This window comes from Hoplias malabaricus, chromosome 16, assembly GCF_029633855.1.
Source record: "Hoplias malabaricus isolate fHopMal1 chromosome 16, fHopMal1.hap1, whole genome shotgun sequence".
Lineage (NCBI taxonomy): Eukaryota > Metazoa > Chordata > Actinopteri > Characiformes > Erythrinidae > Hoplias > Hoplias malabaricus.
Window position 1 is genome coordinate 7,895,569 of NC_089815.1, and position 27,750 is coordinate 7,923,318.

Genomic DNA, 27,750 nt, shown 5'->3' on the forward strand with positions numbered 1-27,750 from the left:
ACAGCTCCAGGGACCTGGAGGTTGTGGGTTCGATTCCCGCTCCAGGTGACTCTCTGTGAGGAGTTGGTGTGTTCTCCCCGTGTCCGTGTGGGTTTCCTCCGGGTGCTCCGGTTTCCTCCCACAGTCCAAAAACACACATTGGTAGGTGGATTGGTGACTCAAAAGTGTCCGTAGGTGTGAGTGTGTGTGTGTGAATGTGTGAGTGTGTGTGTTGCCCTGTGAAGGACTGGCGCCCCCTCCAGGGTGTATTCCTGCCCTGCGCCCAATAATTCCAGGTAGGCTCTGGACCCAGCGCGACCCTGAACTGGATAAGCGCTTACAGATAATGAATGAATGAATCATTGCTGTTCGAAGTAAAACACATATTTCCAAATTAGTAACTTTACAGCAGAAGGGGAAAAAAACTTCTTAACTTTGAAAAGAATTCAGTGTAAAAAGTTTTTATAATGTAAATTTGGAGCATTTATATTGGACCATTCATCATGAAGTTTTTGAACCTCCATATGATGTAGTAAATATGTTTTCCTTTGGACAGTGATGATATTTCCAAGAAAAATCTGAAGTTCTATAAAAATGGTTTATATGTCGTGCTGCACCAGCCCCTTCACCTGAAGCCCTGCCCCACATCTTCACAGGACTAGGTTTATGACATAAGAATTCCTGGCTGTCTGAATCTGCTTACAGTTCAGTTTAAAAGAGGAAATGCCAAGCCATGGTTTTTATTACATATTTCATGCATGCTACTTATTCTTGTTTTAAAAAAACCCATGCAATTTGAGCATGTAAACAAGGTTAAAATCTTGACTGTCATCAATGTTTTTAAAGTTACAGCAAAACCATTGGAATTTGTACAGTATATTGAGGAGTTTAATACGTTTTGAAGGTACAAATGACCTGTTGTGGAGTATGGAAATGTAGCTGAGTAAATTGTTTACTTCTTGACCCCAGGCTTATCTCATTAGATCCAGTGTTAAACCGTTCATCCCCACAATCCCGGGCCCACGCCCAGTGCAGCAGGAGAAGCCTGGAGTGGCGCGCATGCGCACTGGAGAGGTTTGTGTCAAACATGGCTGTGCTTTTGAAGAAAGAAAAATGCTGAATTGTGGTGGAGGATTTCGAGAAAAGAGGCAAGCATGGCTCGGTTGGCAGATTACTTCATTGTCGTCGGATACGACCAGGACAAATCTGGTAGGTGTGGGAGCTTTATTCGAGCCCTGGGCTCCTGGTGGGGGATTTGGGGGGAGGTTTGTTGAGGCCGTTTAACGTTAGCGAGCTAGCTGTGAAGCTACCTGAGATTTATTCAGACAGCTTTGACTGGGTCCAGCTGCTTTAAGCGCTTCGAGAGGGAAAGTACAGAAATAACAAAGCATTAGGTGTTAGGGAAGTCTTGAAAGATTACCAGGAGTTCAGAGTTTGTGTTTTCGTAGCAGTCCGCAGCCTGTCACGTCCTTTGCTCTGTGTATGTTTATGTGGGAGGTTTTCATCAATGAGTTGCCATTCGTGCCCAAATTCTTGTACTTTTACAAATGAACAGTTAAACACAGACGACGCGTCATTCACTGTCTCCCAGATAAACGACTGCATTAAAAAATAAAAAGTTAACTGATATATGAAATATTTTATCCATCCCACCCCACTGTACAATTAAACATCATTTAGTTTTTATAGTTTTCATTCAGTAAATTCATTAAGCATCTCAAGTTTGAACATTTCATTTTCATGAAGCATCCATCATAATTTAAGATTTAAAATTTTTACGCAATGTATTTCTATATGACACTCCTATGTGATTCACTCCTGTTAATGGCACACTTTCACTTCTGTGAAATACCTGAATTATTCCCCACACCACCAGGAATTGGAATCAGATGAAGTTTTCTAACTTTCGTTTCTCCTTTTTTTCCCCCTTATTGACTGTGCTATTATAGCATTAAATTTAAACCCTTGTGAATACATTATGTGAAGTGTATTGTCTTTAATGTCATTTTTATTTTTCTGTTAAGCCTTTTTTTTAATAATGTACAGCTCTCCTTGGCTGTGCACATACACATAGGAACAGTGTAGAAAACAAACCAATATCACTTAAAAATGCCATCCCAGAGTACAATAAATAATCAAATACTGTTTTGAAATATCTGTGCAAATCTGTTCATGCCTCTCGAATGTTTTTTTTAAAGCAAATATTTGACTTTGCTCATATGATTTATTCGGGAAAACATCAAGCATCCTTAGAAAGGATTACTTTGGATTGGGACTTGTGTACAGCACTTTGTCTGTTTTAAAAAAAATGGTCTGCCCACTTAGTCAGTGTTTCTGTTAATGTCCACTTAAGTACTCTATTGATTCTCTTAATGGATAATGCCCATGGATCGATGAGACATTGATGTTTCTGTCTTTTCGTGTCATGTAGCTTGTACAGATTGAGAGACAGAGTTAAGCTTGCTTTCAGTTCTAGGGCACGGGCTTAATGGGAAGGGCTCAGTGCAGATCGAATGGAGAGCTTCCTTTGTTGTGGAAAGCGGATGCACAGCCCCAACCAAGAGGAAACAGGCATGATTATGAATGCTGGTCTAGTGCTGAGATTCCTGGTTCCGCAGAGGAACTTCAGTTTGTTTTGCAGTTTACTTGTAATAAACTGCAATGTTCTCCTATCACAATATGAACATTTAGAGGTATGGTCATAATGGGCCTCAAGAAGTCTAGTCAGCCCTCTGTATGTATCCACAAGAGTTCCTTTTCAGGAAAACACCCCCTCCCCGTTTTGATACAGAGGTCGGGAGATGGTCAAGTCCCCAAATAATAAATGGAATGGACATATTTGTATACTTTTCAATTATCTTTGAATATAGATAGTTAGGTTGTGTTGTTTATTCATCTGTCAAATGGCAGAAAGCTTCAGCAGGCTACGTCTACACATCATCTCATTTGTGTGGATTTAGCGTAGTGCTCTGCACATGGCAAATTCTGTGTTTGCTCTTTGAATACTCAATCTGTGTTTGGTTAAATCTGTTGTTTATTGAGTCTGGATTTAGAAACTGCACATAAAGAGAGCTGATTGTATTTGGACATTTGTGAATTTTAAATCATACTGTCCATTCAAAAACTGTCGCTTTGTGTTTTGGCTTGTATTGGCAGGTGTTTTGTGATTTATATTGGCTTATATTTAGTTTTTGAGCAGCTTATGATTTAAGTCTTAAACACTGTGTGCACAGAATATTGTTGAAGTTATAGCCCATTGTTCATGCGTTAAATGCTTTTTTCAAGGAATATTGTTGCAGAACAAAAAGGCAGTCCACAAATTCCTGTCGTTTTGGGGTCAGATGGGATGTCTTTTGGGTTACAGAAATACCTGCACATATGAAGAAGAGCTTATGATGATTAACAATTTTTAACACATTTCTCTTCAAACGTCTATGAAACACAGCACTATTGAGCCCAGCTTGGCAGCAGTGCAGTGATGTATATAAGGTGAATTGTTACCTAGTTCTGCTCTCGGCTTTCCGACCTCTTGGGTCCCTTTAGCTCACCCATCAACGATGCACATTGCAAGGAAGACCTTAGGGCTTTGACCAGGAATTTTGATGGAGCAGGTGTTTTATTTAATTTCGGGCCCCTAAAGCTGTGGATTGTTTGGAAATCGGTTACCCATTCTCCTCCTCTTAACCATGTTGTCTATTTTATGCAAGTTATGCTGTAGAGCATTTATGATCACTTGTTATCCCAGACTTCACATTCCAGTTTATCACTTCATGGAAAACTGGGTTAGACTGTAATGTAGTATATGGACCACGGCTGCAAATTTCATTTTCAGACTTTGTTTCCATGGGATGCACAGCAACCGAAAGAAACGACAAAGGCCGGCTCATACTTTGCTGTGATGCGTGGAGCCCAGTTTTCTCAATCACTCCACTGTTACTCTTTAGAGAGGCACGTTTTAGGCTAAACATTGATCAGCTTTGACTGGTGAGTATACTGAGAGTGCCAGCAGTCCTGATCTCTGTCCAGAATTCTGACTTAAAGGGCCAACGCAGCTGAGGCCTTGCTGTCAGTGGAGCCAGTGACTCGCATGAATAGGTAAATATTGTCCCCCCATCGTGAGCTTGCACTTACTGCCAAGGGACAAATGACTTTCTTGTGTAGGGGGAACAAAATGTTCCTGGCATCTGTGGCGTTTGCGCTGGATTCAGGCATTTTACTCGAATAGCAGTGCTGCCGGAACCGTTACAGAAAGATAATAAATGATTTTGAGACGGCCTCTTCATTTTTAGTTGCACATCCCAGTTGAAGCAAATCCCGGGAGAGCTGCTCTTCCTCCCTTCCAACTTACATGGTTTATTTTTCCAGCTCATTCTCATCTGCAGTTATTGACTGCAGTGACGTTGGTGCCTGCCGCCATTTGAACTCTGATCAGCGGCACAATATCCACATCCGCTGGTCACGGCACTTGGAATTTTTATAATGAGCCCCGGAAGCGCATAGCTTTCTAAATGTGAGAAGATAATATCTGGCAAAGCCGGACTAAATATGATTTCCTCAGTTTTATGCTAAATTAACCCAGTGGGTTCATGTAATACAAGTAAACTTTTATTGATATTTTTAAATGAGCCCTTAAATAAGAGAGAGCCTACATTTCTAAAGGACTATATATATTTTTTTTCTTTATGTAATGGTAATGACCAAATATATGTGCAGTATGGCTCTTCTGATCTAGCGGTAAAGACATATGATTGTGACATTAAATGTATTTGCTGTGTTTAAATTGCAATAGCCGTAAACTTATTCCATGTATTTAACTCATTTTCCTGCCTCAGTGACACATGTCTCTGTGGTGACAGCTGAGTCAGAGGCAGTGTGGCCTGGAAACATGGCAAATATTGCTGTACTTTGTAAGTTTGAGAACATTCATCAAACATTTCATGCCTCTCTGCTGGGGTCAGCATTTCCTTTTGCCCTTGACCTTGTCATTTCACTTTTTGCCCAGTATAAATGTAAAGGATGTGGCCCAAGTGGCCACCTGCAATGGAGATATGGACTGGCTATGTAAAATTTTAATCTTGTGTGTGTGTGTGTGTGTGTGTGTGTATGAGAGTGGATGGATGGATAAGTGTGTGATATCTTGTGATAGACTGCCATACTTTTTGAGCTCAGTTGCTCGTTTTATAGGAAACAGAATTGCACAAACTCAGATTTACCAATTCTACAACTCAGAGAATTTCTTAGTTGCTTGGTGTGGCTAGTTTACTAAAATATGGCTTTATGGTCAGTGACTGTGCTGGCAATAAAAATAAATCAGATGTGACATTCACTCAAGCATGGCACCAATGTCCTCACCAGGCAGACGAGCTCATTCTTTACAAGCAGAAAACATTTAATGACTTTGACCATGAGAGGCAACAAATCCTAACTGCAAAGTCCATAAAAGAATTATTCAACAATATGAAAGCATCTGCACTCCTAAAATTCCTGTCAGTAATGAAACTTAAGCAACACATATGACAAACTTAAATAGATGGTATCCTCAACATCATCATCTTCTTTTCCGCTTGTCCATTTCAGGGTCGCTGTGATGGCAGCCTCAACATATCTAAAATAAAACTGTATTAGTAAATCAATTACACCCGACTACTTTTTTTGCCATGAATGTGGCAGATATGGCGTTAATTACAAACTAACTAACTTTACCAGGAGTATCTTTTTTGGGTAAAAAAAAAAAAAAAATCAAAACACTGCTGAAGCACTCAACTCTTGATTATTGTTACTTTGGCATGATCTTCAGCGAACAAGAACGAACCCTGGACAGATGATTCAGAGTTGAATGATAATCTTCAGTCTGGGATTCTATACCATGAAAAAGTCACATGATTTTGGTACTTTAAGGACCTGTACTTGTGTTCCTTTTAAGCATATGTGTTAATTGTAAATATAAATTTATTATATTAATTATAAGCATATTGTTATATTTCTGATTACGTATTGAGTTTGGCCATATGACTTAAAACGAAACCATGTGTGACTTCTGAGGCATCTTTTCTCAGAATGGCATCACGAAACATGGTGCAGTTTGTTCTGCTGTGACGCCTGGTATGATGTTGCAATTTAAGCTAAACAATCACTTTTCAGTCTAAAGGGCTTAGCTGGCAAAATGTAGCATATGTTGCACTTTTTTTTTTTTCTGATGCTACAGAATGCTACATTCCGAATACCAACACAATGAACAAGTAGCATTCACATTATTCAAGCCAGCACTTGTGGACATATATGATCTTGTCAAATGTACAATTAATGTTGGTAAAACTGCTGTAAAAAGAGAAGCTTACCTCAGAATTTGGCATTGACATTCATTGTATTGGATAAACAAAAATCATCACACATCTTGTAAAAGCTGAATGCTTTATATCTGAAATATGCAGATTTACATGAAGTGGCCAATAATAAATTAATATGGGTGGGGCAATTTAATATATATTTATTTTATGAGGCCATTACCAGTTGAAAAAGGCTGGCAGGCAAATAATGAATGGCATCTATGCAGTTTTACCCTGCAGCACCAATGCCTTTTTTTTATAAGCTTGTAATAGAACGGTATATAAAAGTACACTCTTGTACATTTTAGCCTATTTCTGTGGTGTAATGTCACCTCGTTATTGGCTGTAAATGTGCTCCTGGCACATGTTGCACAATTAAATGTTATTCGCTCAAACAGCGGAATGTGGTCTACGGCTAACATAACAGTACTTTCAGCGAAGGGTCTGACCTTTTACATCACAAGGTCAGTGTCAATGTTTAAGACAGAATGCATGCCATTTGAGAGTATGTTAAAAAAATGTAACTTTAAACCTGCTGCAGAGGTCTGCTTATACTGAGGACAGAAAACTTTAAAATGCTTCCATGTGCATGTGCATATGTTTTAATGTAATCTGTGATTGTTGAGCAGTGGGCTCTTGAGTATTAAATGCCATGCAAGGGCATTTTCAGACTCTTTCTCTTTGTCAAAGTGTCTCTATGTGCTCTTGAAGAATTTGAAAGTTGGCCGTATCACTGGGTGAGGGATGATTTCTTGGCTGGTCTTTCCAGTGTAGTTTAATAGATGGCTGTAAAAAATGATTTGTCTGCACAGTGCAATACAAGAGGCAGTCTATTTTATAAAAATGTCTGGAAAAATGCTGTTATGCAAGATTAATAATGTCAATAAGGTTTTTCTTCAATATACTTAAAGAAAAATGTTTGGCTCAGTTTTTTATTTATGTATATTTTGTTAATATAAGTTTTGCTACATGTCTGTTAGGCATCAGTTGTATTTGTCAGAATGATATCTCTTAAAATGATAGAAGTTGTTTTTTGTCTGTGTTTATGGGACATGTTGAAGTAGTTTTCCAGCAGTGGGTGGACTGATTATTGTAGGACTGATGATTAGATTTGCTTTCATTTTAATGTGAGAGGTATCAGATGAGCTGCATCGATACTGAAAAATCAGTTATCGTAATTGTAATCCTAATATCATTAAGGTTAGGATGACAGATTTCAGCTTAGTATCAGAGAAGGCATTCTTTTGTTAAAGGAGGCATTGTACGCCTTTAAATATAAATATACTTAGAGCTATATCTTAACATTGAACAGCTGTTTAGACTTGATTAGTTTTGCATTGTCTGGTGCACATCTGGTGTCTGTCATCATTTAGTGTGGCTACGAATCACTTACTTTTGAGGAAATGCAACCAGTCCCAAGCCTGCTATTTTGGAATGATGAATAGAAGAAGGTGGTCTCAGCGAGAGCAATACAAATGCATGGATGTTCTTTATATGCAGAAGTGCAGTTAGCCAGCAAATTCAACTGTCAGAATCCTCACCATGTGGCCACCTTAACACAATACAGATATTGGAGTCTTAATTTTTAGCAAATATTTAATGACACATCCTGGTAGGTGTCGTAAATATATCTATATTTTATTATTGTTATTGGCTTTGGCAAGTAAATATACATTAAATGTTGGACATTGCCATTGGCTCACAGTTCTCATATCAGTGCATCACTCCATTGCATTTACATTTTCATTAAGTACCATTGCAATCAACCTAATTCAACCTCCATTGTAAATTAGGCTTATTAGTGATTTGTTTTTAAACTTAGCTGTTTGCAGCAACTAAACAAGAACAATTTAAATATGTCAACAAAACTAATTTAACATGTGGTTTCTAATACCACTGACTACTGCAGTCTCAGAATTATTTAGCCCCTGAATAGAATACCAGGCGGCATGGTGGTGCAGCAGGTAGTGTCACAGTCACACAGCTCCAGGGACCTGGAGGTTGTGGCTTCAAGTCCTGCTCCGGGTGACTGTCTTTGAGGAGTTTGGTGTGTTCTCCCCGTGTCTTCGTGGGTTTCCTCCGGGTGCTCTGGTTTCCTTCCACGGTGACTCAGAGGTGTCCATAGGTGTGAGTGAATGTGTGTGTGGGTGTGTGTGTCTCCCTGTGAAGGACTGGCGACCCCTCCAGGGTGTGTTCCTGCCTTGCTCCCAGTGATTCCGGGTAGACTCCAGATCCACTGCGAACCTGAATTGGAGAAGCGGTTACAGATAATGAATGAATGAATGAATGAATGAATAAAATATCTCTCAAGAACACACACTAAATAAGGTTTTGTCTCAAACACACCTGATGCAAGGCTTTTTTAGTTGTATCAGGTGTGCATGGAATAAAAAGCTTACCTAGACTTGCTAGGGGTTTGTTCTCTTTGATATTTGAGTGCATGTTAGAAATATGGCTGGACAAATGAGAGGAAATTGATACAAAATGATGATAAATGCACTGAATGTTCCTACAGATATAGGTTGGAAGCATTGTATGCAAGTTCAAAGAACAATGGCAGCACTACCTAGCAGAAAAAGAAGCTGTCACTGTGTGCCACCATGGAAGCAGGTGGTCAAACACCTCCCCCCCCCCCACCCCACCCCAGTGACTGCAAAAGACTTGCAGCAAGATTTGTTGGCAGCAGGCACTGAGGTTTCAGTTTGCTCAGTAAGGCACATACTAAACACTCAAGATTGTGTTTAGTTCCATTCCTGAACTTGAAGGCTTACAGCTCAGTCGGGGTAGCCATGGCCTAAGTTAGTGAATTGAACTTGGCACTGGAAGCTCGCCAGTACAATCCTCTCAGCTGGCAGGAAATTGGCAGAGGGTGAATGAAGGAACAATCCTGTCTCCTTGTTCTGTCTATGGCTGCAGTGCTCTTGATGAACATACATAACCCCCAAATGCTCCCTGGATGCCAAAGCCAGCTGCCCACTGCTAAGTGTGTGTATGGTCACAGCCCTTAATCACTAGTTTGTCTCTGTGTTAGTGTTGTAACTGCAATGGATGGGTTAAATTCAGAAGTCAAATTTTATTGCACTGTGGTAAAATGAAAATAAAGGAGCAATTTCAATTTTGCTGACCCAGAAGGATAAGAAAAGTCAGCTCCAATAAACAATGTAAGTAAGCCACAGAGGTTTTGGGGTTCTGTTCTGTGGAGGGATAAAACAAAACTGGGACATTTCTTGGTCCCAAAGATCAGCTGTATGTGTATCTGGAGGAGGAAGAAACAAACATACCCAGTAAACATCACCTTGCCTACAGTGAAGCATGGCAATGGCTTGGAAACTGACACTTGGACATCACTGGACCTTCCAACAGGACCTCATACCTCAAATCATACCTCAAAATCCAACAAGGCTTGTTTGCAGTAGTCCTGGAAGATGGATAGTCCTGTGTTACCGACAACTGAATAAATAATGCATTTTATTTTACCTGATGTCTTTTATGAGAGTCTTCAGTGTAGCGAATTTAAAGTGTGCTGTTTATGTAATGCACCTCAGACTCTTTTGAGGCATGAATGCATTCTGATAAAGATTGGGGAGGAAGCTGTGTGGGCACATAGTGGAAAGCCCTAAACCTATAAATCAGCCCATAAATCAAGAGTGCACTTTAAAACACCACAAAGTGAAAGTTACAGATGAAACAATTTCATCACTGTCAGAACCTAACCTCCAAAATCTTCAACACTTCGGCATTAAAAGACAAAGGAAAATAGTGGAAATTGTGTGAAAATATAAAGAAAGTAATTTGTTTTGGACAATTTCTGTTAGTTAATTACTGAACATATTTTCACACATTGTAGAATCCAGCTTTTTTATGGGAATTATTTGGGTGAAAAAAGTTAAATAAAAAAAACAAAGAGAGAGAGAGAGGTGAATATTTTGTAATTAATTTTTTGTCTTCTCTATAGACTTAGATAAATGTTGCCTAGATACTGTTGTCTGTGTGATTGCACAGAACACAAGCTATGGTTGCTTAGCATGTGTGGAACGAGTGGTAATAGCTCTTCAGAGACAAGGAAATATTTGCCTTTTTTACAGGAAAATGGAAAACTGAGCTGGCAGAGCTCATCAAAGCAGTTTTATTACTGCTTTGATTTTATTGATGATATTTGTGCAATTCTGAAACACTAACATGGAAAAGATGGTGTTGATGAGGATGTGAAGTGACAGAAATGAGAATGTTGACTTACATTTTAGGGCATTTTCACACCTGATAATCTGAACCAATGTTCATGTTTTGTTACATGGTGATTTGTGAGACTGGAGAGAGATGTGTTTATGTAATTCTTACTCAGGTGAACAACTCAGTGTTTTGATCTCTTTTCCTTACAGCAGTTCGTGGGAAAACTACTTCTTCTTTTTTTTATGTGTTTTTAGAATGTGTTTTGGTGGTTCAGTAAACAGCCATCATCTCAAGCAATGAATTCAGCTTCAACAAATACAAATGTATTAGTCCAGACAACAACAACACAGACTGTGATTTGTGTTATTACTGTTCCTGCTGATAGGATATGAGGAGAGCAAGTTACATATGCCAGTGAAATAGCAGACATATTGTGCAGGGAATTTGACTAATAGAGGTCATGTCATTTGTCCACAGCCTTTTTGAGACACCGTTGTGTGATGCAGGAAGCAGTTAACAATGATTTCATTTATTAACAATTAAATACAGAGAACACAGCAGTCTCTATACAGACAGTGACCTGAGCAGGGGGTTGAAACCAGGAACCTGGAACTGTGTGGCATATATATATATATATATATAATGTATGTGTGTGTATATGTAAGTTGATTGGATGTTTATTAGCTGTATTAATTTTGCTTGATCGTGCAGGGTGAAATTGGCTGTCATCACACCTCCGTACATGACCTCAGTGGAGGAAATTCTCTGTGCGGTATATAGTACTTCTGGTTTTGGCTCTTGCTTTGTCTTGTGAAAGGTTAAACTGATTTACGTGCGGTTGGCTGCATGTGGTTGCATGGTGACAGTAGGTTATGTCAGCTTTGGTTTAGATATGACTATTTCTATTGGACACATGGTTGCTTGCATATGGAGAAAGTGCTTTTGTCATTCACGTTGTTCACGCTTGACTTTTTTGCACTGACTTTGGATAAAAGGGTACTTCAGCACACACCAGTCCTTTTGGAGCTATCTTGGGGCTGCGCATCTCTCCCAGTGATTATTTTTTCCACTGCTGTGGCTGCTAGTGTTCACGAGGGTGCTTCCTGGAGCTTGGGCTTACTGATCTCAGAAATTTGTTAATCACTGATACCCTTTACTATGCAAACAGTGGTATCTTCCTTTGAATGTTTATCTCCATTTGAGAACATGTGGGGCACCCTGCTGTTGGAATGACTGGTGTGGAAAAACTCCGGTCTGATTTGCTTGTATTTGCTTTTTATGTAACACTGAAAATATGGGACTCAAGCTGAATATTGAAATATGGATCTGACTGGAGAACATTTTTTCCTAAATCCCAGTTACCACGAAGGCTGGGTGTAGTGAAGGAGAAGCTGCCAGCTCGTCTACAGCATCCCACCTATCGTGGATTGAGCCAGATCATGTCAGGTGTTAACACGCAGATGACGTAAAAAGAAAAAGAATTCTTCGTCAGAACTTGCATTCGGCTCTCCCTACTGAGATTTATTTCGAACAACTGCAGCATAGAAAAATGGAAACATGATATATGGCTATGTCCAGTACAAACACTAATGAACAATCTAGACTCTTTTTTTAAACCCACAAAGGATAAAACGCTAGAGCGTCATGTTTGCTGTACACTGTTTTATGTCTTATACTTCTAGATCTTCTTTCTTGTAATTCCTAGATAAATCTCATCGACTGTAGCCACAGATGAAAGCAACATGGGAATGGCTAGTGGAACAATTGAACATGGTAATCTGCTTAAAATGGACATGACACAATTTTGAAGTTACCACAGTTCTGGGGTCTTAAGGAAGGATCCGTAACATGCTTTGGTCAAAATGCCATAAAGATCAAACAAAACAGCACCATTCTTCCAAGGTCTGAACAGCCGTGTTCAGCGCGATTAATTTTTAGCATCTGTTCCTTGAAATGAGAATGAACCACAGCTCAGTTCATTGTGAGAGCCTAGGAGCAAGGGGAAGCAGCTATGTTTTTTATAGTCATTTTCACTTGGTTCTCGGCCTTCTGTTCTCATTTTTCCCACTTTTAATCAGTACACTTATTTCTCAGTGCTCGTTGTGTTTGCTTAGATCTCTTTAACCTCATTTTTGTGCTCTCAAATACACCTGGGTCAGGCGCAGTGATTGGAGAGACTCCGACAGGACATTTCAAAAGTGTGTGTACTCTAAATAAGATGCAGCACAAAATCAGAACGGCTCATTTTATCTCACGTTGTCTGACTTGGGCAGCCAAAAATAAACTGTGTGAATTGTTTTATTAATCAGTTTGTAGGTTGTGGGAGCCCCACCATGCCAAATTATTGTGCAAAGGCACTGAACAAATGGTTCTATCATCTGTCCTGTTTTATTAAGCTAGATCCCAGACTCCCCAGATCTTGGAGAGTAAATCCCATGTTGCTTATTATTCCTCGATGCAGTATGGCCACAACTTATGACAAGTTCGGCATGTCTGCTCTCTGCTATAAGACATGTTTCTGGGTCAGAGTTGTAAAAGATTTTCAAGAGAAAAATAAGTTTGACAAAAATAAACATCGGTCTCGTCTCATTTTTCAACACAGTCATGTTCCGTGCCACAGGCTTTTACGTATTGCTTCATTTCTGAACGTTGTCCAACTTGCCTTTTTTTGTTTAGAATGTGCTTGTAGTTGTTTTGAATTACTCCATTACAGGAGATAAGATGTGTCTTGTGAATGCAACAGTACTTTTTTAAATTGCGTCAGCACCGCTTCCCGTCATGCTCGCCTTCATGTGCCGTGATCTTTACAGTGTGAACACAGAGTGCTTGGAATTTTTTTTAGCAGCATGTTATTGTAAACTGATCCATGAAGATGTGCTTTTGTTGCGATCTAATGTTCAGAATCGGTGTATGCTGCCCTTCCGTGTTATGTCCTGGATAACAACTGACCGGTTGTGGTGATATGATACCTTTTGTCAAGAACCTTCTGGAATGCAGAGAATTCTTTTGCCTATATATGGCTTAGAGGCAGAACTAAAGCATATGATTTCAGTTAACGTGGGCTACGGACACTTGATGTGCTGTCATCAATGACCCACTGCTCTCACCAAGGCTGTTGCCCCAGTGACAGCTCGGCACTGTCTTACAGATTTATTGCTCCCCAGCCCAATGCGAAGTTGTGCAGAGGTCAACTCTTGGAGACACTGACAGCTGTGTGTATGCGATATAGCAGCCTAGAGTCTTTTCTCTGTGTCTGTTGCACTCCCTCTCTAGATTTGACCTGAATTTAAAACTAGGATTTAGAGATGTCATTGTGTTCGAGAGCAGCCAAACGTTTATTTGATGCTGGGCTACTGTGCTAAACAGGGAAGTACATTGGTCCAGAATTCTCATATGAATGCTTCTCCTATCTCTATTTCATTCAGTCTTAAGACAGTTGCTCTGGAAGACTGTCTCTGTAATTTACAGATGTATTAGCTGAAGCTTACACTTGGTCCAACAACAACATTTGTTTCGATACAGGGCTTTGCCTTTTGCCACAGCAGTCCCTGTCTTTCCAGGTTGTGCCTTCTGGAACCTCTCCCGTTGTTTTAGTGCTTGACTGTTTTTCTCTTCCCTTGTGAATTATAAGCCAGAGCGTCATGTATTTCTGGCCTCTTTTCTTAAGGAATGGCCAGAGCACTTCCACATTCTCCCTTTCTCCAAGTTCACTTTAGGTAAGGACAACTCTTCAAAGCATTGGTCTTCTTTTGATTAAATTTGTATTATTTCATTCTAAATTTTAAGGCTGTAGAAAATCTATAAGAGAACACAACAGATGTAGTTACTGCAAACATAAGGCATTATATACACGGGATAAATACATGTTTTTGTGCACACTACACGTTTACACATGCAGTGCAGAAGACAAATCCAGATAGTGTCTAGAAAGTAAAGTATATAGGTTTAGGAAGTTGCAACAATCTACAGTTTTTGGAGGTTAAAGGGTTAAGGAAGAAAATAGAACTTTGTTTGTAGGTTGTAATTTTGAAGACCAATGTGGTGATTTTAGTTGTTGACTGTAGCCAGTAGTTTCCTATATTGAAAGACCTTTGCTAGTCTAGAATAAATTCAGAAACAAAATTGTCAGCACTGCTGTTCCCTGGTCAGCATGTTTACAGGAAACAGAATCCACGTCAAAGTCAGTGTGAAAAATGAGCAAGAAGAGTTTAGTGAAAGACAGAAGTGATTGGAAAACTCATTTTGGCGCCATGGTCATCCATCAAAAAGCTGAAGTGTACTTTTTGTTTTCACATACAGAACTGAGCGATCGTCAGAGACCATCTTATCGGTTTTGGAAACTCCTTGTTTTTCTTTATTATTTTTTTTTACCCCACAAACATTTTCCTTTGATTTTCCTTGAATTATTTTAAATGCACATGCGTAAGAGATCTGTAAGGCAGCTGAGGTGTGTTTGGGTAGTTGTTTGTATGTATGTATGTATGTTTAAGGCTCATATAATACAAGTGCATTCTTGGGGATCAGTGTCTGTTGGAGGATAAAGGAAAAAAAAAACATTTGGTTTAAAATTTGAAGACTTTATAGGAACAGGTTCTGAGCAGGACAGTTTTGACAGGGGGACAACGCTTCTGTGTTGTTTGATCCTTGTAATAGTTCAATCAAAGCATTTTATTAAGACCCCTGGGATATGGAGTAAGTGTAGAATGTGTCCCCTTTTAAAGCATCATTCTAAAGTGACACAGGTCACCAAGGGTACTTTAAAATGCAGTTGTTTATATAACCATGTCTTTGGGCCTCTTTGAGCAGAGCTTGTAACAAAGTGAGTATTATTTGTCTGTTAGAAAGGAAATCTTTTGAACATGTATACAGTCCAGTTTCTTTTTTTTCCCTCTTCAGAGTTATATTTAGTTTAATTGCAGACTAAATTCAGAGACTGTTTGCATTGAGTAATGCAGTAATTTCAACCTTTTGGGGTTTAATTTTTGGTTAGGTCTGTTTAAATTTACTGAATGGTTGATTGCCTCTTTTAAAGAAGAGCTTGACCAAAATTGCTGAATTGGCTAAAATGAATGAGAACTAATAGCCACTAATTAGAAGGACATAATTTGCCTAATTGCTAATTGGTGGCTATTCTGTTTTGTTCATTGTTAGCATTCTTAACCAATGCTATATTTGTAGTAAGAATGCTAAATTGCATCATACATTAGTGACATAGTCAGCTCAGGAACAAAATACTAAAAAAAGCACAGTGCTGTATTTTGTCAGATGATGAATGCAGAAAGAAACTGGATAGCTAAAATACACTGCATGACAATTTCATAAGCTCCACTGACCAAACTGGGGCAATTTGTAGTTCCTCTAGTCCTACATCAGTGGTGACGGGTGCTTGCCTACAGGGCACTGTTGGCTGGATGTTTTTGTTTGGTGGACGTTTCTCAGTCCAGGATTTACACTGAGGTGTTTAAAAACTCCAGCAGCACTGCTGTGTCTGACTCACTCGCATCAGCACAACACACACTAGCACACCACCACCTTCACTCCAGCACTGAGAATGATTCTCTATCTACACAAAACCTTCACTCTTGTGGTCTTAGGGGACATAAGTAAACAACAGTTAGACTATATAGTGTGTAATTGTAGAACTAGAATGTATATCTAAATGGTCAGAGCTGATAAAATGGACAGTGAATGTTGAATATTAGGAAAGGCAAAACCCAGAAAGTGGAACAAAGCTCTGTATCAAAACAAATGATGCTGAGGTGTTAAACCACAGTTAATCCATATGTACTTCTCTAAATAATAAAGAAGTCTGAGTGTAAGCCTCTTATGATAAAAGATATTATCTAGTTTTGTTTATCTTTTTATTTGATTTATATGGGGTTAAAACTTTTTTTTACTTAACAACCAGAGAGTCTATAGTAACTTTATTCAACAAACAATGTATGAGTTATACTAATACTAGCTTATGTTTAGATCAGTAACTAGACCAGCATTCAGCATCCATTTACACCGCAGGGATTCCCAGTGAATGTATGATATTTATTTATTTATGTATGTATTAAGGATGTATATCTTCACCACTAAGGTCGATTCGATACACATCTCGATACACTGCCACCGATACGATATAATTGCGATACACTGAAAACCCTTGTCGATACGATGCGATACAAATCACTCCTGTTCAGGATAAGATGCAATTCAAAAATGATTTGATAACGATATGACTTAATTATAAGAAGATTTGGTTTGATAAGTCATCATTCGATACAGTTAGTTGAGGTTTGAGGATGTATTAGCCTAACCCATCAGTTTTCTTAACTCAATAGCACAATTCTGCTTTACTCTCTGTAACGATCTGAGGGATGTATGCATCTGGTTGTTTTCAATGGAGTAAAACCAATACATAATATAAAAAATGCATAATTCAATACATTCAGAGAATTACATTTTATTCAGTTGAATTACTCAGTTATATTCTCTGTCTATATTTATACAAAATGTATAAAACATATAAGATGAACAGTTTTCAAAAGTGCAATATTAAAAATGTACATAGAGAAAATTATGATTTGCAACACATACTATTGTCTGCTAGACTTATCTGCAAATACTGCAAAACAAAACACCCGATTTATCCATGGTATTTGCCGATGCAAAAAGGCTAGAGGAGATGCACCGTAAATTCACCCGCAAATTAAACCCGATGCAACTTGAATCTACCGGTGCAGTCGCATCGCAGACATGTGGGCCGAACCACTGATGTGAATCGGTGAATCTCCCCATCCCTAGTATGTATATAATGCATGCTGGTTATTGGTGAAAAAACAAACAAAATAACTAATAGGAGTTAGTGTACTGATTAAATATTTTGCACTCCAGAACGGAGGAGAAATTAAATGCAAAAAAAAAAAACATAAAATAGCAGTGTTTCTGCTCCTTGCTCCCCACTCCTGGGGTCTTGTGCTGAACTGAGCTGTGGCTCATTCTCATTTAAAGGAATTAGTGCTGAAACTGGCTGTTCTGAACAGGGCTGTTTATACAGGGGGAGATTGCAGTTGTTACTTGTGGTATTTTGACCAAGGCATATCATAGACATCTCTTAAGGAACCCAGAACTCTGTTCAATTGTGGAAAATGGGTAGGATATGTCCCCATTGAACAGGCCATTCATCATCTTGTTTACCTTTTCTTGTTTCAGTAGAAGCATGTTTTTCTGCTTCAAATCTATGCCTCAGTGTTGTCATTAGCTAGTAAAATTTGTGGATAATTGTGCATTTAATTTATGACACATTTCGGCGTCAATAAATGTTCAGTATCACTTTAAATTTTATTGCATCGATTGATCTAAAAAACTGTTTAGTAAAATGGTTTTGCATCATGTGACATGTGCTTGCCTTTCCCTTCTCTAAAAATCTGCTTTTTGTTAACTCTCCTGTTTTTTTTTTTTTTTAATTGTTTTTTATTATTCCTCCCACTTTATCTCTAATGATATTCCTAGAATCATGACTTTATATGAGCTAGTAAATTGTTTATTGTTGGCTGTGGGACTGATTCCTCTCCAGCCCTTGTATAGTCTTTGTTTGGTCTTTTTAAGAGCTATTTTACATTTGAATGCAGTATCAATCTCAGTAAATTCATTTACTTTGGAGAGGACACACTGTCACTCTTTTTTTTATTTTTGTTTAATTATTTTATTATTATTAAAATATGATTACATTATTTTATTACTATTATTACATTAATACCTGACGTTATTTTAGCAATATCCCTAATGTAATCTTTAAGCCATTTTTAATTTGAAATAAAGCGGCACGGTGGTGCAGCAGGTAGTGCCGCAGTCACACAGCTCCAGGGACCTGGAGGTTGTGGGTTCATTTCCCACTCCGGGAGTTGGTGTGTTCTCCCTGTGTCTGTGTGGGTTTCCTCTGGGTGCTCTGGTTTCCTCCCACAGTCCAAAAACACACTTTGGTAGGTGGATTGGCGACTTAAATGTGTCCGTAGGTGTGAGTGAATGTGTGTGTGTGTGTCTGTGTTGCCCTGTGAAGGACTGGCGCCCCCTCCAGGGTGTATTCCCACCTTGCGCCCAATGATTCCAGGTAGGCTCTGGACCCACTACGACCCTGAACTGGATAAGGGTTAAAGATAATGAATGAATGAATAATTTGAAATACCGAATTAACTGTCCACTTACATGTTTTTCTGTCGCTTTAATATTGAGTGTATAATGTGAAGTGAGCAGAGAATTTTACACTCAGTGATAGTATCTGTGTATAAGACATAACAGGCCCCAAACCACTCTAAACCAAGAATGTGCATTCTGACAAATTCTTTTGTTTAATATGTTTAAATATGCCTATGAAATAATGAGCTTGATTTTCCCTGAAGGGGGGGGGGTGTTTAAAATAATTAACCCGAGCATCTCCCAGAGGAATATATTTGAAGAATGTTTTATTGTGGTAGGTTGTTGCTTCATGACTGATGAATACTTGTTTCAGATGAACATATGAGCAGAAATTAAAGCCATACAGTGTTAGATGCTGTATTTTCCTCTCAGGAAACCATGTGCCAACATGGGAGAATTGGTTTCACTGTCCCTGGCTAACATTAGCTACATTGAATAGCCTGTTTATTGCAAAAATCTGTTAAACCATCACATTTCACACTCACGTTAAAACAGAAATTTTACGGATTTCTTAACCTGTGTATTTTTTTGTTCCTGTGTTGAAACATATCACAAACCTAAAAATTTATTTCAGTATTCAAATATTAGCACATAGCGCAATTATCAAAATACCCAAGTGCCTATTCTTATCCCCGTTCTGAACACGCCATCCTGATGAACATGATTTTGTCTAACCCACAAGCTATTTGCTAACCATGCTGGCTGGGTCTTTAGCTAATATTTAGAGCTTAGGGTACTTTATATTTCACAAATCTTAGAGTATGTCGACATTCTTGAAAATGTGAGCATAATCAGTATTCAAACTATAAGTATTTGGGAAGTTAAATTTTGTTCTAGAAAAATGATAGGAATAGCGAAGTACATGGTGTGACTTAATGGTTAAGTTACAAATGGCTGATCACTGCAAATCTCATTGGAAATATATGCAAAAATATTTTTAATTTACATAAATTTTTGAAATGGTAAAGACTTTGATGTGAAAATAAACCAGAATATGTTTTAATAGAAAAGAAGACAAGGAATTATATCTTTTTTGTATCAATAAAGTAGTATTTGTTATATCTCTGCTTATTTTGAAAACTTAAAGTAAGAATAAAATCAAGGTGGGCACAATCTCGTTTTATTTTTTTTAATTAATACTAAATGTGTTTCTAATTTTTCTGATCTAAAAAATAAAACTCTAGTTCTTCATGACCATTTTGACAGTAAATTCATTCATTCATTCATTCTCTGAAAGGTTGTGGTGGTGTCCAAAGCCTACCCATGAAACACTGAAATTCTTTGACAATGAATTTGAAAAACATACAATTTATTTTTTCTTTAAAGTTGTCCATTTCTGTTGTCAGGTTCAGGAGAGGGAAGTGGCAAAATCATTCAGCGCTTCCCCAAAAAGGACTGGGATGGCACAGCGTTCCCTCAGGGTGTGGAGATGGTGAGTAGAGCCCTCACAGAACATGTGACCTGCTGTTATAAATGAACCGCACTGGTGTCATGCCTTGGCAAGGTCTTGGCAGAAATAGCAATACTCATCTGCACGTGATTAAGTGATTAAAAAGCTTTCATTATGTTCTAATTGTGTCAGACAAGTTAAGAACTGTATCTGATGAAGCTGTAGAAACTCTTGAACGAAACTTGTTACTCATCTTCAGTGATACCATTAAAATATTTCCATTTTACTTTTGACTGTGAAATTAAACTTGTGTTTACTTTAAAATGTAAATCTATTTCTTTCTAATCTAGTGTACTCTATGATCACTTCCGTTGTGAATGAATTAACCTGAATATACAAAACCCTTGAGCTTGACTCTGAGGGTCTTTTGTGTATGTGTGTGTAAATTCTACATTCATTTACCTAGTTTGCTGTCTCTGTTTGTATCCCAGGTTTGTGATGAATAAAGAAGTATTAATGCATGTCATCCTCTGAAACATATTGAAATGAAATACAGTCTATGAATCGTTGACGTCCAATAAAAATAAATTCAATTTTTTGTCAATTATTAGTTTATCACATCATTATCACAGCACAGATTATTAGAAATTTTCCAAAATTAATTTTAATAAAATCTTTTTATGTTGATTTCCACTGAAAGTTAAGGTGTTTTTTTTTTTCTTCGCATGTAAGGTTGCTCTTTTGGAGACATTTTTATTGGACAACGATTACAGAGATAGATATACCGATCGTTTATGGCATTATCCATGTTTATACATACACTGTCAAATCCTCTTATCTCCATTTACCATGCAGCAGCACTTGGGGGTTTTTATTTGCTTCCATCGTAGTTCTTTGTCTCAGTATGTAATTTCTGTTCTGCTTAACTAGAATCCTTGCTGATTATTTTAAATATTTAACAAAATTGATTTTTTCATCCTATTAACCTTTTAAAATATTCTCAATCCTCTGTTTAATTCTAATAGTTTTATAGTATGTTATTTTATTCCCTACCCCAATTAAATGAGACATTCCTGAAGCCATGTCAAAATCCACACATTCTATCAGATCTGACTCTCTAATTCTAGTCTGTTATCACTGAGTGCTGCTGTTTTGGCATTTTTCATTGATCTAATTCTTATACTATTGCACTTGAACACATCTTTGCCTTTTTCTGGTAACATCTCCTACAGTGGTCACTATGACTCCTTCATATTTGAAAAGGTTTCACATTTACTACAAATCTATTTTAGCAATTCATAAAGTTCTCTCTGTTCAGGGAAGATTCCAAGTACCATTTAAAATGTGTCTAGTTTGCAGTAATAAAACGTTCAAACATACCGTCTCAATCTGGTGATTGTTCAAATCCTTCCTTACATTAAAACCCAAATCACCTTTACCTCCTCCATTACAATTTCTGGCTCTTCTTACCGCAGTGTACATTTCTGTTTCAGAATCCTATACAGTGTCCTGCAGCCAGGTCTCTGAATAAAAACACTGCCACCTCACTTTTCCGGATGTTTATCTGTTTTTGGCAGACTCAGTGTTGAGATGCAGCATGTATATACCCCTCGAGACAGATCTGTAATTTAAATCATTAACCTTGCATTCCAAGTTGTTCGCTGCTCTGAAGTTAAAAAACACACCGATGCAGAATGTAATGCACCATATCGGATCCCTGTAGGCCCCAGAGAGCTCCCTTGAAATGCAGCCCCATCCATATCACTCTCCTTTGGCGACGAATCAATCCTAAACTTTGGCAGAAACAGAAAAGGTTTCAAATGATCCTCTGCAATCCTTCAACTCCACTGCAGTCATCGGTATACCTCCTACAAGCGTGCGAGCAGGAATGGAACAAACAACCTCTGAAGCTTAGGCCCACCTGAGCCAGCAAGTGTGGTATCTGTATCTGAACTTTTGACCTGAGCTTACTTTACTTGTATCCAGACTCACAACAGGATACAAAGTGCTACAGCAGTTAAATCACTTCTCCATTTGTCTTTTCATTATTTACTTTGTTGTGGCTTGAATACCAAGTAAGACTTATGCCACATAACCAAAGTGTTTGCCTTCAGGGGTCTTCCACTGCTTTTTTTAAACATTATGTCAACATAGATGATTCTGGAGAACTACTGTTCTCAGCAAAACAAACTTCCCCTCGGGTTTCTTTGCTTTCTGAAGCTCCATATCTCTTAAGGTGGAATGGTATGTTGGAATAAGAAGCCAACTGCACTTTGTTGAAGGTTGAAATTAAACTTGTAAGTTTTATAGATTTAAGATTCTCATTTGTAACTAGAGCTGTTTAGTTTTGTAGAGCATTCAGTATGCAGTTACTTTCATGGAAAGTTAGCAGTTGGAGTCAGTGTCACCTTAAGTAATACATGTGAAAGACATTAACTGAGTCCCGTCATTGCAATTTTCTCCTCTTTGACAAATTTGATAAAGTACTTTCTTTTCAACAGCGAGCATCAAAGTCTATATTACGAGGAATCCACAAGAGTGTATTGGAACAAAGTTAGCAAAATACACAGCTTCTGAGCACAAATTTAAGGAATCAAATAGTTACATTACAAACAAACACTCGGATATTCTTCATGATTTTGGGTCAGTCCTACAATTCTATTGATTCAGCATGAAAATATTCAGTCTTACCACATCCTTAGAAACACGTATCTGTGTTTCATCTGTCAACAAATACATAATGGTTGTTGCTTGTTTATTTAGACGTTTATTCCAGCCCCTTCATTTACACTAATTGGAGAATTCCATACTCTTGTCTCATTCTCTCGGTGAGGGGAGTTTGCTCGTCCAGCCTGTTATCATGATGACTCTGCTGGGTGTCTGCGCACGCCATGTAAGGGCAGTATCGGGGAGATCACTCCCTTCCTGCCTCTGGGACTGACTGGGGGGGTATTAACCTCAGACCGAAGACCAATTACCAAGGAGCACAAATCATCCCGGCTCTGGACCAAATATTTGCTTATGTGAGCCTGAGGAGAACAAAGTGTAAATTTCCAGAGCTACAGTAGCAGTAAAGCAGTCTCTGCCCTCGGGTTCAAAAGCTCATAGTGTCTGCCTCAGACGGCGAGGCTCTGTGTTACATTGTGATTAATGCAAGCTGCCCAGAGTTGGAAAACATGACAGAGAAGTGGTCTCAGCTTTGCTGTATTCTTCAAAAGCATTCCATCTCTTGTTTTGGTGCTTTTGTATTTTGCTTTGTATGCACCAGTGAACAATTGGAACTAAAATGATGAGCTAGCTGTCAGTTAATATATTCCATGCTACATTGTGTAGGAGTAATATCTGAGATTATTCCCAAATCTGCTCTTCATCAGTCTACCTACAATATTTCCCTTCTTTCCAAACAGCATGTGGTCCTTGTTGTTCTTAACATGCACTGGAAACAATTCACCCACACTGAAGCAAATTTACCCTCAAATAAAATATGCTAGCCCCAGCAGATCTCATGTGTCGAATAAATTTAACTTTTTTCATAGTGCCGACACGCTTCTGGCTTTGACTGACAGGCCGTAATTATGCCATTCGTGCACTTGAGGATATTAAGCACATGTGATGTCAGAGCTAATCTTCCAGAGTGTTTAAAATTAGCTGGTTTAACCTCAGGAAGCCATTTGATTTTCAGCATATTGTTCCAGAATGATGTGTTTGTGTTCAAACTTCAATTCAGGCTTCATCTTTCTCTAGACTGAAGTGTTCATTTTATCCGTGAGACTCTTCACCCCATAGCAGGCCCATATGCGCGTGTGTGTATATGTGTGTGTGTGTATATATATATATATATATATATATATATATATATATATATATATATATATATATAATTTGTTTTATTTTATTTTTTTTTATTCCTAACAGGCTAAGTCCATTGATGGTGCATTCTTTATAAATACATAAAGCATTCCTGACTATTACTAAATCCTGTTTAAAGATTGCCTCATGATATTTGGTTCTTTTAATGTCCCCTTGTACGTTGCTGTGGATCTCTGCGTGTGAAGGGGAATAGAGAGCAGCTGGAGTGCTTTTGGGATTATTGCTTAGGTCCTGTCAAGGCTGCATTTGGTAGATATAGACCAGCCTTCGGAGCAGGTGGGGGAACCTCTGGCTAGCCAACAGATTGCATAATCTAGGTCAAGCCTGATTCTGATATCAGTCTTTGAATGGACTTAATAAAGAGGCCATTAACTATGCTGAAACATTGTTACTTGGAATGATATGTAAAATAAGAATATAAGACTCAAAAATTGCTTTTATAAACTCCGTTTTTGCCTGAAGGAAACTTCTTTATATTCTTTATTTATTTTTATTATTTATTTATTTTTAAGGCTGTCAGCTTTTGTGCTGAGACCTTATGTTGTCCACAGCTGACTGATCTATATTGGGGATGCCTAGTCTCTAGATGCTTCTCCAACTTGGATTGAGTTTTTGAACGCCCAGTTCTTTATAACACTTGACACGATGATTACTATCACACATCCATGTTATGTAAGTTTTGAAATATTTATCTGACACATTGGTTTTTGCTCTCTTTGATTTACTTACTTGTCGATCAAATTCATTAACTTGAGACCTAAAGCTTCATTATACGAACTGTGAAAAGAGTTTGCATACTTTGTGGTTTTATTTTGGCAGTTCCAAAATGAACTGCCAGCCATATGCATTGTCACGTAACACATTTAGCAGCAGATTTCACGCTGCTCGTTTTCTCTGCAATTATGTTGTTATTCTCTGAAGGCACAAGAACATCCTCTAGCAAGAAATATACAGAAGTTTTAGTATTGCTATAGCAGATAATGGTGCCAAATTATGCTTATGTATTTGTGTTTACTTTGATCATTCTGGTTCTAAAATCTATTTAATTAGGTGTTTATAAAATTCATAGACTTTATTCTATACTTATATATGTATACAAGGTCATATGAGAATATTATGACCTCTTCACTGTCCATTCTCTCACCTCCATTGTCTACAGGGGCATGTTGTAGTTCTACAATTACAGACTGTAGTTACTCTGCATACCTTGTTTGACTTTCATCAGGTTATTTTATGCTCAGGGCACCCAAAGGACTACCACAGTGCAGGCGTTTGATTTTGGATCATTCTCAGTGACACTGATGTGGTGTTGCATTGGTGCAAGTGGATAACATTCAGCAGCACTACTGGGGTTGTAAACATTGTATTTACTCATTTTTCACTCTATTACTCACACACACACACCTTGTTGGTCCATCTGGTAGATGTAAAGTCAGAGACTGTAGCTCATCTGTTGCTGCAGAGTTTCTGTTGACCATCCTCTAGTCCTACATCAGTAGTCACTGGACATTGTCTGGTGGACTTTTGTTTCCAGCAGTGAGTGCTTTAAAAACTCCAACAGCAACTGCTGTGTCGGATCCACTCATACCAGGCACTGAAGTCTGTATGTTCCTTGAAAGTGCATAATTTTATTATTATTGACAGATAATATGATTTCTGCTCATTTAAAATAAAGAAAAAAAAATTCTTTTGTAGGCCAGTCTTACACACAGACAATCCCATTTCCTAGAATATTTAGTCATCGTTTCAATGTAGAAGTGAGTGGTTTATTTTATTTATAGTGAGTTTGTGTCCCTGTTAGTTGCTGGGTTTGACGGTGGCCCCGGTCCCAGCCGAGTGAAATACAGCACAGGCACTGACACGGTTGTTTATAATGGCCTTCAAGGCATACGGCATGATTGCAACAACTCAGCATCATTCCACAAGCCTTCACCAACATGTGGATGGCTCCTAAATATAGATCCGGCTCTGTCTGTTCAGCCAAACATCTCAGCATCTCCAGATGTTGTTCATCTCACAGTTATGCTCCATGGTTCTTATTGTGTTTTGCAACTGAGGTCCTATGAGTGTGTGTTTTGTTTTGTTTTTTCTCTCTTTCCCCCCTCTCTCTTGCTCATTTGTAATTTAAAAGCATTTTATATGCATCTGCTTGACAGAACTCTATCAGGCTCAGCATTCTGTCAAAATCTGAGCACTCTGTCCCTTTTGTGGCTGAAACAAAATGTCTAAATATTTAAATTATGTTAATTGCAGTCATATGTTAATTGTGTATTTTTCCCTCATCATCCATATATAGGCCTAACCATTCATGAAAAAGAAAGTGAAATTAGTTGCTGGGGGTTGACAGCAAAATAACATTGGGTTTGTGGCAGAATTACTGGAATTCCAGCTTTGTAATTTTAATGAAGATGCAATACACTTTGGTGTTTAATATGCCAGCTAGGCACTTTATTTATATATATATATTTTTTTATATTTCCTCCTCTCGTATGTAAACAATTATAATTTGCAGACTTTTTATGCACTACGAGAATTACTCCTTCAATTTCGCATGGGAGTAGATAAAGCAAAGCGGATGGGACCAAGCACGAAAAGCATCTTGTGGTCAAAGCAGCCCCCAGCAAACTAAATAACCACAGATGAGGAATGTTCCAAATTAAAAAAAAAAAAAAAAAAAAAAGGAGGAGGGGGCGCTGGAAAGGCCCCACCTTCTCAAACATATTTACAACTCTCGTCTCCAAAGGTGTTTTCAATTTTGGAGGAAGTAGGCCAGCTCTGCTCCTTTGCGTGCGATTTAGAACATTTTCACGACAGTTTAGCATACTGAAAACTCTCTTTATCTTAAACACTCACGTTAATTCATCGCTTAGATCAGCCAGAGATTGTCAGCAGGATAGGGATAAGAGTGGAGACCTGTAAGCTGAGCCCCATTTTGCTTTGACCAAGAGCAGGGTCATGAATCATGATGAGATTTGTCCACTTTAGCTAACAGCCATTGTAAACAACCCTAAGCATGGCTCAACACTGCATAAACAGTGGCATTTGTCTAGCCTCTCCGACCCTGTCTTAGCTTACTATTTGGAATAAAACCTCAACACACGTGTGCATCCTTTTCTATTTAGATGTGACAGCCTTCAAAATCCATCATTGTGCCAAAATCAGAGACCTTTCTTTTAAGTTTAATTTGGTTGGTGGTCTAATTTTCCAGGACGTCAGGTATATTATAAACTATATGCCTGAAGAAAATAGCTTTGAACAACTAAAAGCAAGTCTCCTGCGTTTAATAGAGGATGTAGTGTCTTTGTAAGTGTTGTCTTCACCCCCAGATATGATCTGATGCACTCTTACTCATCAAAAACATTTATAAAAAGAAGTGGCGTCTCATTATCCACTTTTTATCTGTCCAAATTTTTTTTATTTAATATCATAACAAGTTGGCAAATACTAGATTGATATCTAACCAACTCACAATTGGGAAATATTAGTCACTGAGATTTTTTGGACATTACAATATTTGCTGTTTTTCAGAACGTAGTTTTGTGGTGACTTCATTTTGACTTCATCAAGTTTTGAGTGAGGAGTGCTTTATAAGCCATGTGCTTCAAATTATGTGTTTTACGACGCTGTCTGTTTAAATTTAATTACTGTCTTTCAGCTTTTTATTGATATGTCAAATAGGGAAAGTTTATGACCCTGGGGTCTCGTTCTGTTAAAACCCCTAAGTGTAGGTTGAGTTTGGAATTTGGTGCTTTCATGCTCCAGATACATATTTATATTTTAACAGCTAAATTTATTAGGAATTGTCCAAATGAATAAGCTGAAGAATTAGAT

The 27,750-nt window shown here is 38.1% G+C and overlaps 1 protein-coding gene across 4 annotated transcripts in view; it reads left to right on the top strand.

Annotated features, from left to right (window-relative positions):
- Window positions 1-1,022: 1,022 nt before the first annotated feature.
- Window positions 1,023-27,750, top strand: part of sbf2 (SET binding factor 2) — a 101,597-nt gene continuing 74,869 nt past the window's right edge. For all 4 annotated transcript variants that reach the window (XM_066647163.1, XM_066647165.1, XM_066647164.1 and 1 more), the window contains exons 1-2: window positions 1,023-1,188; window positions 20,006-20,091. In XM_066647163.1, the coding sequence (XP_066503260.1) occupies window positions 1,134-1,188; window positions 20,006-20,091 (141 nt within the window). In that variant the 5' untranslated portion in view covers window positions 1,023-1,133. The remainder of the gene's footprint in view (window positions 1,189-20,005; window positions 20,092-27,750) is intronic.